The sequence below is a fragment of the Pan troglodytes genome, chromosome 5, assembly GCF_028858775.2.
Source record: "Pan troglodytes isolate AG18354 chromosome 5, NHGRI_mPanTro3-v2.0_pri, whole genome shotgun sequence".
Classification (NCBI taxonomy): domain Eukaryota; kingdom Metazoa; phylum Chordata; class Mammalia; order Primates; family Hominidae; genus Pan; species Pan troglodytes.
In genome coordinates, this window is record NC_072403.2 from 47,483,781 (window position 1) to 47,494,858 (window position 11,078).

The following is an 11,078-nucleotide window of genomic DNA, read 5'->3' on the forward strand; positions in this document are numbered from 1 at the left end:
GCTCCCCTCTTTCTCTCCTCCCCAACCCAGAGCAGTCTCTGCCCCAGGACCAGCTTTTCTTTGAAGAGAGCCCTAGGGGAGATCAGCCCTCAGGTCTGATGGGATCCTGGGGAGGGGGCTGTGGGCACCCCACTGTGCCCCAGAGTTCTGGGTGAGTTTGGGGGGTAGGGGGCAGAGGGCATCAGAGGACAGCCGCCTGGTGCCCATGCCATACTTTTGCCTCAGCCACCAGGTGCAGGTGAAGGAGGAGCCGGCAGAGGCAGAGGAAGACAGGCAGCCCGGGCCTCCCCTAGGCGCCCCTAACCCCAGCGCCTCGGGGCCTCCGGAAGACAGGGACCTGGAGGAGGAGCTGCCGGGAGAAGAACTGTCCTAAGGGCCTGTAGTGACCGGCAGGGCTGGGGTGAGACCCCTCCCTTCCAGAATCCAGGCCCCATCTCCCCCAACTCCACAGCCCCTCCCGAGCCTCAAGGCAAGTCCAGGACTCAGACGGGGGAGGCCCGGGCCAGCAGCTCCCAGTGTGACCTGACAAAAACACGTAGGGGCAGGGACGGTCGCCACCCCCAGGGACACAACCCCTGGTCTTGGACCAGTAGAGGACACAGAGGGTTCAGACCCCTCCTCAGACCCTCCCCACATCTGAAACCGCCTCCCCCCAACCACCAGCAGCAGCAGGGCCCTCCTCCCCCACCAGCTCTCCCCACAGGGCCCCTCAGCATCATGGAGACCCGCAGGCGGGGCTTAGCCACCCCTCTCAAACCCAGGGCCCCCTGGCACCTGGCTCTGGCCGTGTTTTCTGGCCAGAGGCCCCCACTTTCCTAACTCGTGCTCCCTTTCGCCTTCTTTTCCGTACTGTGAAGAAAGAACTCTCCACCCCAGCTCCCACCCTGCCCTGGCCTGGGTGGAGGAACTGTGCCTCCATCCCCAGAAGAAACAGCCCCCTCTGCTGCTGGGGTGGGACTGTCTGTGTGCCCTGTGGGGGTCCGTGTGAGCAGGCCCACCTGGCTCCAGACCCGCCCCCAACCTGAGACAGAACCAGGCTGAGCCAGGCCTCCACCCCCACCCCCGTTTGCTGGGGGCTCCTCCAGCCGCCCCCATGGGAAGAGGCCTGGTACCGCCTCACCCACAGAGGTCTGTGCCAGGTGCGCTTCTGCAGGTGGAGCCAAGCTCTCCCTGAGGCCAGAGGCGGGGCCTGGGCCGGGAGCCCAGGGGAAGGCCAGGCTGGACCCCGGCTCCACACTCACATCCAGCCTGCAGGCCTCTCTGCAGTCCTCTCACCCTCCCTCAGCTCCCCTTCCTCTGCAGTCACCCTCAGCTCCCCTTCCTTGCCCGCCTCTCCCCCCGCCGCCCCCCCAGTTAAACGGATGACCAAAGACCTTTCTTATGCCGGAAGCAAAAACCAAAACTTTTTGTTGGCTTTTTCCTTTGTCGCCTCCCCAGCACCTGCCCTCCCAGTCTCCCACCCCGGCCCCAGGCTGGAGCCCTCCCTCCACTTAAGTTATTGTTTTAAACCAAAGTTTACAGTGTCTGTTGGTGGCCAAGACCTTCTCTCTCCACCCCTCCTCCATCCACCCCGAGGACCCTGGGGCTCAGTGGAGGCAGGGCCCTGCCCCCCTCCCTTCCGCTCCTGCCCAGCCTGGGGGAAGGAGAAAGGAGGGGAGAAAGTGGGCTCTCACCCCCTCAGGAGTGGGCACGGGAGCCCTTCTCCCTGACCCTGGGCTGCTTCCTGGGGGCTCTCCAGACCCCTCTCTAGGACCAAGTCACCCGTCGTGCTGGGAGTGTGGATTCTAGCAAAAGAGCTGGAAAAAAGTCAGACTCTCCACAGACCCCCTATGGGGGACCCCCAACTCAAGGCCAAGGACTGGGCCTATCGGATGCTCATAACACCCCTGGCCTGGCCCCTTTACTGAGAAGACTCCTTGGATATTTCCCAAGAACCCCCGCATACACCCCTCACAAGCCACCCCTCCTGAGAGGCAGGGGGCCCTCCGCCCCCTCCCCATGTATTCCCCACCTGTGTTCCGTTTGACCAGCACAGAAATATTAAACGTCCTCTATTCACCGGGCCCTGTGTGTGTCACCGAGGTGCGGGAGGGGAGGAGCATTAAAGCTGAAAGATCGCTCTGCTCGGGGAGCCTGGGCAGAGCAGCAGCAACGTGAGGGTCGCTGTGGTGGTGGTTTCTGTGAGTGGATGGAATGAGCAGCCCTGCAGGGGCGCTGGGCATGTGCCCTCACTGTGGACAGGGCCCACCCACCTCCGGTTCCCCTGTGCCTCCTGTCCCTTCCATGCTTAAACAGGGTTCTCTGTCATTTTCCTGTTTTCTTCCAGAGTCCCAATCCTTTGCCCTAGTTCTTTCACTAGTTTGAAATCCAAGTTCTTGCCAGAGTGTTGGAGCAAGGCAGCTGATTTGCTGCAGGGATGGAGAGGACCACCACCGCAGGGTTCTTTTACCTATGCCACCAGCTCTGGAGACATTCACCCCCATTCCCAGGTGTCCTTCCGGGCCCATTGTCCACGTCTTCGAGGGGGCTGCCTGGATAGGCGTGTGTGTGTAGTGCCCAGGTGTGGTGGTGGCATCCTGAAGCAGTAGGACCATTAGTGTGCATGCACACCCACGTGGCACACTGTGTGGTGACCATGGTCGTCATAGTGGGCTCACGGCAGAAACGGGATCATTCAACCTGTACAAAGGGGACCCTGGATAGGCTGCAAGGAAAGAGGCCAAGGGCCAAGCTGCTAAGCCAAAGATGGCCCCTGACACCTCCCCCAGCCCCAGCACACCAGCCTGCACCTCTTATCCCGTGTTAAGTCCTGGTTCCCCACCTGCTGCCCCTCCTCAACACAGAGCCCCTCCCGCCGCCTCAGACCCCTGTGCACATCCCCAGGGCCTCAGCTGTCTCATTGGTCTTTATTTTTTATTTTTTTTAAGATGGAGTTTTGCTCTTATTGCCCAGACTGGAGTGCAGTGATGCTATCTCGGCTCACTGCAACCTTTGCCTCCCAGGTTCAAGTGATTCTCCTGCCTCAGCCTCCCAAGTAGCTGGGATTACAGGCGTGCACCACCACGCCAGGCTAAATTCTTTTGTATTTTTAGTAGAGACGGGGTTTCTCTATGTTGGTCAGGCTGATCTCGAACTCCCGACCTCAGGTGATCCGCCAGCCTCAGCCTCCCAAAGTGCTGGGATTACAGGCGTGAGCCACCGCACCCGGCTCTCACTGGTCTTATGCCACCTTCTGGACACTCCCTCCTTGAGGGCAGAAAGGAGTCCCAGGCCTGTCCCTAGGGACAAGGCCCAGGGAAGAGTGTATTTGGGGAGCAGGGGAGGGGAGGGTGTTGAGAAAGCTGAACTGGAGTCAATCACCCTTCCCACAAATCACCAGACTGCTGGAACTCTCCAGCCAAATGCTGGGAGAAGGACCTGGAGGGTGAGTCTGCTGACCTCTCTCTACTCTCAGGCATGTCTTTTGTCCTTTTCGTCCATCTATTTCTGTCTGTCGCTCACTCGCCGTGCTTTCTCTGTCTCACCTTCATCCACTCTGCAGGCCTGCTCCACCACAGCCCTAATCCTCTGGACGCTTGTGTAGGGCCTGGGGTGAATTCCCTGTCCCCCATGGTACCTCGAGAGGGGCTGGGGAGCTCAGCTTGGTCTCAGAGTCTCCCCACCAGACACTGTTTAAAGAAGTAGCACTGATGTGTTTTGTAATCTGCCCCTCCCAGCCCTCCGTGGAGGCTGCCAGGGCCTGGTACGGTAAACCTAGCTGCATGTAATCTGTGGACAATGGCATTCTCTACAATGCAATAAAAACAATTACCCATGATTTTGCTGCGGCCGCTTCCCCTTTCCCCTTCTTCCCCTCCCAGCTGGGACCTACCAGAATGCCCCAGAGAATCCTTAGGTGTTGGCTGCCAGTCTCCCAGCCCCCTTACTCTGCCCCCTTGAAGAAGAGGGTCAGTTCTGTGGACCAGCCCCGGGGGCATTCTTCCTATGCCAGACTCTGGAGGGACAAGACTGCACCTAGCTTTATTCTCAGGACCGTCCTTCCCGCAGTCTAACTTCAGTTTCTCCTGCTTCAACTAGAGTCCTCTTTTTATTCCTCTCACAGGGATATAGTGAATGGTCAGTGCATTTGCAGGTGGGGTGATGATCTATTTTGGACACTGGTACAGGAGAGGGTCTTGCAATATAAGAAACAAGAGCTGTTATGAACCACCACCTTCTGGGTGCATTGGGCTTATAGACTCAGTAATTTATTTTCTTCCTGATCTGACATCCTACATGGGGCAGCCCTCCCACAATTATTACCTTATTCGAAGTATGAACCAACATGTCCACCCCACCCCCAACCCCCATCACGCTTTGCCTCAGGAAGCCCTGCATGCTGGGTATGTAGCTTCTCTCCTTCCTACTGTTAACTCACAGCCAGGGAGCAGGCTGTTGTTAACTGCAGCTGGCAGCTTGTCCTGGTCTTAGCATTGCTGAGCCCTGTTGGGGAAGCTATCTTTGGAACCTGGGGAAAAAAAAAAAAGAGAAATACTCCAAGCCAGACGTTTTAGGGGTGGGATAAGTAGCGCTCTGCGCTCTGCATCCGACAGAAGTCCCCCTTCCCCTTGGCACTCAGCACTTCGCTCCCCCACCATGAACTCGCCACCTTGCCCACAGCCTTCTTGCCGATGGTCAGCAGAGGGCGCTTTAAACAAAGCAGACCGGCTCCTCTGGACAAACTTGCCTGTTTCCGGGCCACAGAACAACTTCCCTGAGAATGCCAGCCGCTGTACAGCGGAGGGCTCAGTACCTGTTTTTAACAGTAATAATTATTAACATTTAATGAGCCCTCATTATGTGCCAGGCACTATCCTAGAAGCTTTATATTTCATTTCATCCCCAAAACGACTCTGAGTTAGGTATTATTATCCCCATTTTATAGATGAAGAAACTGAGGCAGAGTCAAAGAGATGAGCAGATAAAGCATTAAGAATAAAGAATCTTTGCAGATGAGCAATCCAGGTTGTGGGTTTAAAAAAAAAAAAATGAACCTGTGGCTGACGGTGGGGAAAGAGAAGAGGGAGACCCTGTTGTTTGCCCCTGCTTTCTAGTGACACGATTTACTTTGGTGATCGCTGCTTCCCTCCTTCTCTGGAGGCTCTGAGGGGAAATGAGGCTCCGAGCGCCTCAAAGCTGGGAATTAGGCCCTGGCTTCTGAGTTCCCCAGCTGCCATTCTACTCTAAGCAGAATAAGGTAAATTGATCTTGAAACAGTCACTGAAGGACAGAGTGAAGCAGAGAAAGAAGTCTGAATTACCCTATAAAAATAATCAGACAGGGGCCCTTCTGATGGGACGGTGAGGCAGAGCAGTGCAGACAAAGATCCCCCTGTCTGTGGTGGGGAGTTTAAAATGACACCCCTCATGCACAGCACACACCTTCACACACACATGCACATGCTACTACCCGATATACTGACACCAGAGGTCCCTTCCATCTGCAGTCATCTCTAGGTGACCAGAAATGGACCCCCAGGGTGGGACATCCCACCACACAGAACCCCCGACACCTCACTGGCCTGCAGTCTGCATCCGCCTCAGGATCAAAAGTTTAGAAAAACAGCCCCTCCCGAGAAGGCAGTCATGGTGGCAGCCCAGGCTGAAAGGCCCTCTGTCCTAGCCAGGAGGGGCCAGGGACAGGGCGTGGGGGCTGGCAACCTTCAGAAGACTGGCTGAATTAACAGGGACAGTGCAGTGGTGGGCTGGGTAACCAAGCTGGCACTCTGGGCTTCTGGCCCTGGCCCTCCCACGAGGGCCTCTCCTGCTCTGGGACCTGGAATGCAGGCCTGTCTATACAAGGCCACCATGCTTGGGCTCCAGGAGTGGGCCAGGTGCAGGGGGTAAGGGTGGGTGGTCACCAGAGAAACACAGGGTGGGTCTCTGTTCTCTGAGAGCCGCTTCTCTGGCTGGGAAACAGATGGAGATCAGCCGACTGTCATGTGCTGTGAGGGAGTAAACACAAGGGTTCACATCCTGGCTCTGCTGCTTGCCAGGTCTGTGGCACTGGGAAAGCCACTGGACCTCTCTGGGCCTCAGAGTTCTCATTTGTAGAATGGGGTGGAGTAATAATCTCTACATCACTGGCTTGTTGAGAAGATTAATGATATATAAAAAGATGTCTGGTGCATAATATGCCCTCAATACATAATGGCTGTTAATAAAATGGAGTCCTGGGTGCCAGTCACCATAGGGGCTCAGAGGGACCTAAGTGCTCACTGGGGACCAGTGTATCCTGGAAGACTCCCTGGAAGAGTTCTGGAGCTGAGGAGGGGAAATTTGGGTAGAAAGAGGGGAGAAGAAAGAACATTCTAGGCCTGCAGGGGAACTGAGATGGAGCTTAGGGAAGGTTAATGTGGAAGAAAACAAAAAATTAAATGGAGGCAGCAGAGACAGAGGCCGAGGCAAGGAGGTCAACAGGGTCTTAGAAACCTGGCCCCGGGGCTGGGCGCGGTGGCTCACGCCTGTAATCCCAGCACTTTGGGAGGCCAAGGTGGGCGGATCACAAGGTCAGGAGATCGAGACCATCCTGGCTAACACGGTGAAACCCCGTCTCTACTAAAAATACAAAAAATTAGCCGGGCATGGTCGCGGGTGCCTGTAGTCCCAGCTACTCAGGAGGCTGAGGCAGGAGAATGGCATGAACCCGGGAGGTGGAGCTTGCAGTGAGCCGAGATTGTGCCACAGCACTCCAGCCTGGGCAACAGAGCGAGACTCCGTCTAAAAAAAAAAAAAAAGAAACCTGGCCCCATCCCTGTCATTACCAACTGACTGGCCCTGGGCTTTGGGCAGGTGAATTGGGTTGTGGTTTCCTATAAAGTGGCCCTAGGACTCCCTGACTACTCAGAAGTTTAAGGGGAGAATTACCCGGCTTGGTGGCATGAGCATGCCCACACCTGCTAATGCCAGTAAGTGGCGATGCTGCTGCTGCTGTTGATGCCACTGGGGAGTTTCCATCCACAGAGGGACTGTCTTGGACTTAAATGGGTACTTCACAGGTGTGGCAGGGGCCAGTGAGTGGTGCTGTGACCTTCAGAGGTGTGCAGAGCAGAGCCATAGAGATTCGACTTAGCAGGAAAGTTTGCAAGGTAGGGGATAGCTGAAAACACACAGGTGGACTGGGCAGGACACCTGGGGACAGCCAGGAAGGCTGGACAGGGAGACTGGGTTACTGGGAGGTGATAGTGGAAAGGCAGGCACCAGACAGGGGAGGACCCCGGAGGTCAAGCTGGGGACCAAGCTGGGGCTTGGGGAGCTGTGCCCACAGGGGCATTTAGAGCAGAGAAGTAACAGGATTGACCTGAGATTGGGGGAATAGGCCAAGTGGAACCATATAGGGTGACAGGAGCCAATTAGGTGACTCTTGGGATTGTCCAGGTGACAGATGATGAAGGCCTAAGTAGGGTGGGGGGTTGCTTTGGAAAATAGTGTCAGGAGGCTTTTTGCAAAACAACAGAGTAAAAGAGGGGCTGTTGGCTACCTGAGAGAAAGGAGATCAGGAATGAGCTCAACAGGGTCTTCCTAAATGTCTATTCGCAGGAGAGAGGGAAATCAAGTGTGGCACATTTGACAATGGAATATTATATTGCAAAGAGAATAAATAAAGAGCTCCCATCAGCAGGGTAAATTTGAGCAAAAAAAAAAAGGTAAGTTGAAGAAAGATACATAGAGACTGTTCTCATTTGTATAATGTTTGAAAACATGTAATAATTCTATATATCATGTATGGGCACACATACATGTAGCAAACATTTAAATAATTTGTAGGAATGATAAATAACAAATTCAAGATGGTGGCTGTCACTCGGGAGGGGGATGCAATGGGGAGGAGTATTCAAGGGGCTTCAAGTCTGTTGGTAATGGTTAGTATTGGAGCTGGGTGGTGGGAACACAGAGGTTAAATCTGTTCTTCTCTGTACCTTTTTGTGGCTGGAATATTTCACTTAAAAATAAAAAAAGAATGGTCCAGGTGCAGTGGCTCATGCCTGTAATCCCAGCACTTTGGGAGGCTGAGGTGGGCAGATCACCTGAGGTCAGGAGTTCGAGACCACCCAGACTAACATGGTGAAACCCGTCTCTACTAAAAATGCAAAAATTAGCCGGGCGCACCTGTAATCCCAGCTACTCGGGAGGTTGAGGTGGGAGAATTGCTTGAACCCGGGAGGCGGAGGCTCCAGTGAGCTGAGATCGTGCCACTGCACTCCAGCCTGGGCAAGAGAGTGAGACCCTGCCTTTAAATAAATAAATAAATAAATAAATAAATAAATAAATAAATAAAGGGGGGATTTAATAAATAAATCAATAAATAAAAGAAGAATGGCCCCAAGGTTTGGGGTCTGTGCCACAGGAATAATTCTTATCCTTTTAGCCCCTGTGGGCTCAAGACAAGCAAGGGAAAAGATAAAATGTTAAAGGAGTTTGCAGGGGTGGCAGGACATCAAGTGGCTCCCATGCCCAGGACTGGACAGATGGAAATTGGCAAAGCACATCTGGGCCCACATCTGGTGGTGGGGCAGGAGATGTGGCCACAAAGGAAGGTGGGGATAGTCCGGGGATGGCAAGGAAGGAGAACCACAAGAGAGGGCAGTCCTGAGGGTTCACTGTGACAGAGGCCAAAGGGTTCCCAAAATTCGAGGCCTGGGAGCTGCTTCCACGGACTTGGCAACTGGAAGCTTCTGATGCCCTAGGACAGAATAGTTTCTAAGAAGAGTGAGGGCAGAATAGCGGTCCCCAACCTTTTTGGCACCAGGGACTGGTTTCGTGGAAGACAATTTTTCCATGGACCAGGGTGGGGGTGAGGGATAGTTTCGGGATGAAACTGTTCCACTTCAGATCATCAGCCATTAGATTCTCATAAGGAGCACACAGTCTAGATCCCTTGCATGCACAGGTCACAATAGACTTCACACTCCTGTGAGAATCTAGTGCCACCGTTGAGCTGACAGAGGCGGAGCTCGGGTGGTTATGCTCCCTTGTCAGCCGCTCCCCTCCTGCTGTGCGGCCCAGTTCCTAGCAGGCCACGGAGCAGGTCCACGGCCTGGGGGTTGGGGACTCCTGGGTTAGGGAGTCTGTATGTGGAGGGCAAGTAGAGGCACAGGTGTACGTCTCTCTTTCAGTGAGTTTAGTAAGCAGCAAAGGGAGAGAGAGAGGAGACCCCCAGAGGTTGAGAGGAGGTGGGACATAGCCAAGGAATGTCAAGAAAATGTTTTATTATTAATTTTCTCAGCAGTGATGGTTATATGTGCCTCAGTGTATTTTTAAGGAGCATGGGGCCGGGTATGATGGCTCATGCCTGTAATCCCAGCACTTTGGGAGTCTGAGGCGGGTGGATCACTTGAGGTCAGGAGTTCGAGACCAGCCTGGCCAACATGGCGAAACCCTGTCTCTACTAAAAATACAAAAAAAAAAAAAAAGCCTGGCATGGTGGTGTGCGCCTCTAGTCCCAGCTACTCGGGAGGCTGAGGCATGAGAATAACTTGAACTCAGGCAGCATAGGTTGCAGACAGAGCGAGACTCTGTCTCAATTTAAAAAAAAAAAAAAAGCAAGGGAAAAGGCAGAATGGGCTCAGATTGTATACCTCTTTATGAGTGCATACATGAGCCAGCCCTTCTCCAGCAGACTCAGCGGTTCCCCTGGTTCTGATGTCTCCTTCCTTGTTATCTCCCCGAGAACTCAGGAACAGGGGACCCCTTCTGGGAAGGGCAGCCTAGAAACAGTCATGGGACTCACAGCTGGCAGTGGGAAGTCAAGAGCGGGTGGAAATCCCATCCCCAAGCAGAGGCCTGGGCTTGATGACACTGAAGGAGGGTATGGGGCGGTTCAGGGGCTCCTCAATAGTTAAGACAAAGGCGGCTCTGGCAGATGGGCCGCAGGGTGGAGCACCTGTGTGAACAGGAGGCAAGGGAGGTGGCAGGGAACACAGGGCTGGCCTGCCTGTTAGACCTGCTAAGGCCTTCACCCCGGGAGCCTTCTCACCTCCCTGCACCCCTCCTCTATTGCAGTCGCCACCCCCACCCAACCACTACACCATTCACACAAGTTTCTCTCCTACTTCTTCCGTGGAATTCCTTCCTCATCCTTCTCTTGCTTCCTGCTTTGCAAAGACTGCTCAGCTGTCATTGGCTGTCCCCGGGTGCCCTCTCCCACAACCCGCTCTGGTCCTCAGCTGTCACACCTTTGCCACGACCCACCCCCAGCTTCCTGACTTTGCTTCCGCATTGGAGAATCACCCCAAACTGACGTGTGTATCTTTCCCTATCCCAGAGCGCACCCAGTCAATCCACAAACCTTTATTGAGCATCGATTCTACACCCAGCCTGGGGCTGGGTGTTACAGGTAATATGGAAAGCAATGAGTAGGCACAGGCCCTACCCTGAGGGGCTAACAGAGCAGCTGGAAAAAGAACACTGATAGGTTGTCCGGGCGCAGTGGCTCACACATGTAATCCTAGCACATTGGGAGGCCGAGGCAGGCGGATCACTTGAGGTCAGGAGTTCAAAACCAGCCTGACCAACATGGCCAAACCCTATCTCTACTAAAAAAAAAAAAAATTTAAAAAAATTAGATGTGGTGGCAGGCACCTGTAATCCCAGCTACTGGGGAGGCTGAGGCAGGAGAATCGGCTGGCCGACAGAGCAAGACTCTGTCTAAAAAAATTTAAAAATTAAAAAAAAAAAGAAAGAAAGAAAATAACACCGATATGTAAAGAAGTAAAATAAGTCAAGATAAGGCCCCATACAAAAGAATATGCTTGACTCCCTTCTGCTGTAAGCACTCCCCATATAGAAAAGGGTCTTCTTATGACACTCCCAAGGAGTTTAATTTTACAAAAGTCTTTCCCATAAAAATTGTTATTAATATGGTGACTGAGAAGGCAGCTGCATAGAAAAGAATAGAAAGCAACAAATTATGAAGTATAACCGAGGTTAATCATTCATACATTCAAAATTTATTGAGAACTTTCTGCATACAAGGCACCAAGCTGAGCTCTGAAAGTACAAGATGAATAAGACACAGTCTGTCTCCTCAAAGAACTCCAA

General features: G+C 53.6%; 1 protein-coding gene across 21 annotated transcripts in view; it reads left to right on the plus strand.

Moving 5' to 3' along the window:
- The window catches only part of FOXP4 (forkhead box P4), a 54,281-nt gene extending 52,218 nt beyond the window's left edge, over window positions 1-2,063 (plus strand). For all 21 annotated transcript variants that reach the window (XM_016945016.4, XM_024357201.3, XM_016945021.4 and 18 more), the window contains one exon: window positions 226-2,063. In XM_016945016.4, coding sequence (XP_016800505.1) covers window positions 226-373 — 148 coding nt within the window. In that variant the 3' untranslated portion in view covers window positions 374-2,063. The remainder of the gene's footprint in view (window positions 1-225) is intronic.
- The last annotated feature ends 9,015 nt before the right edge of the window (window positions 2,064-11,078 follow it).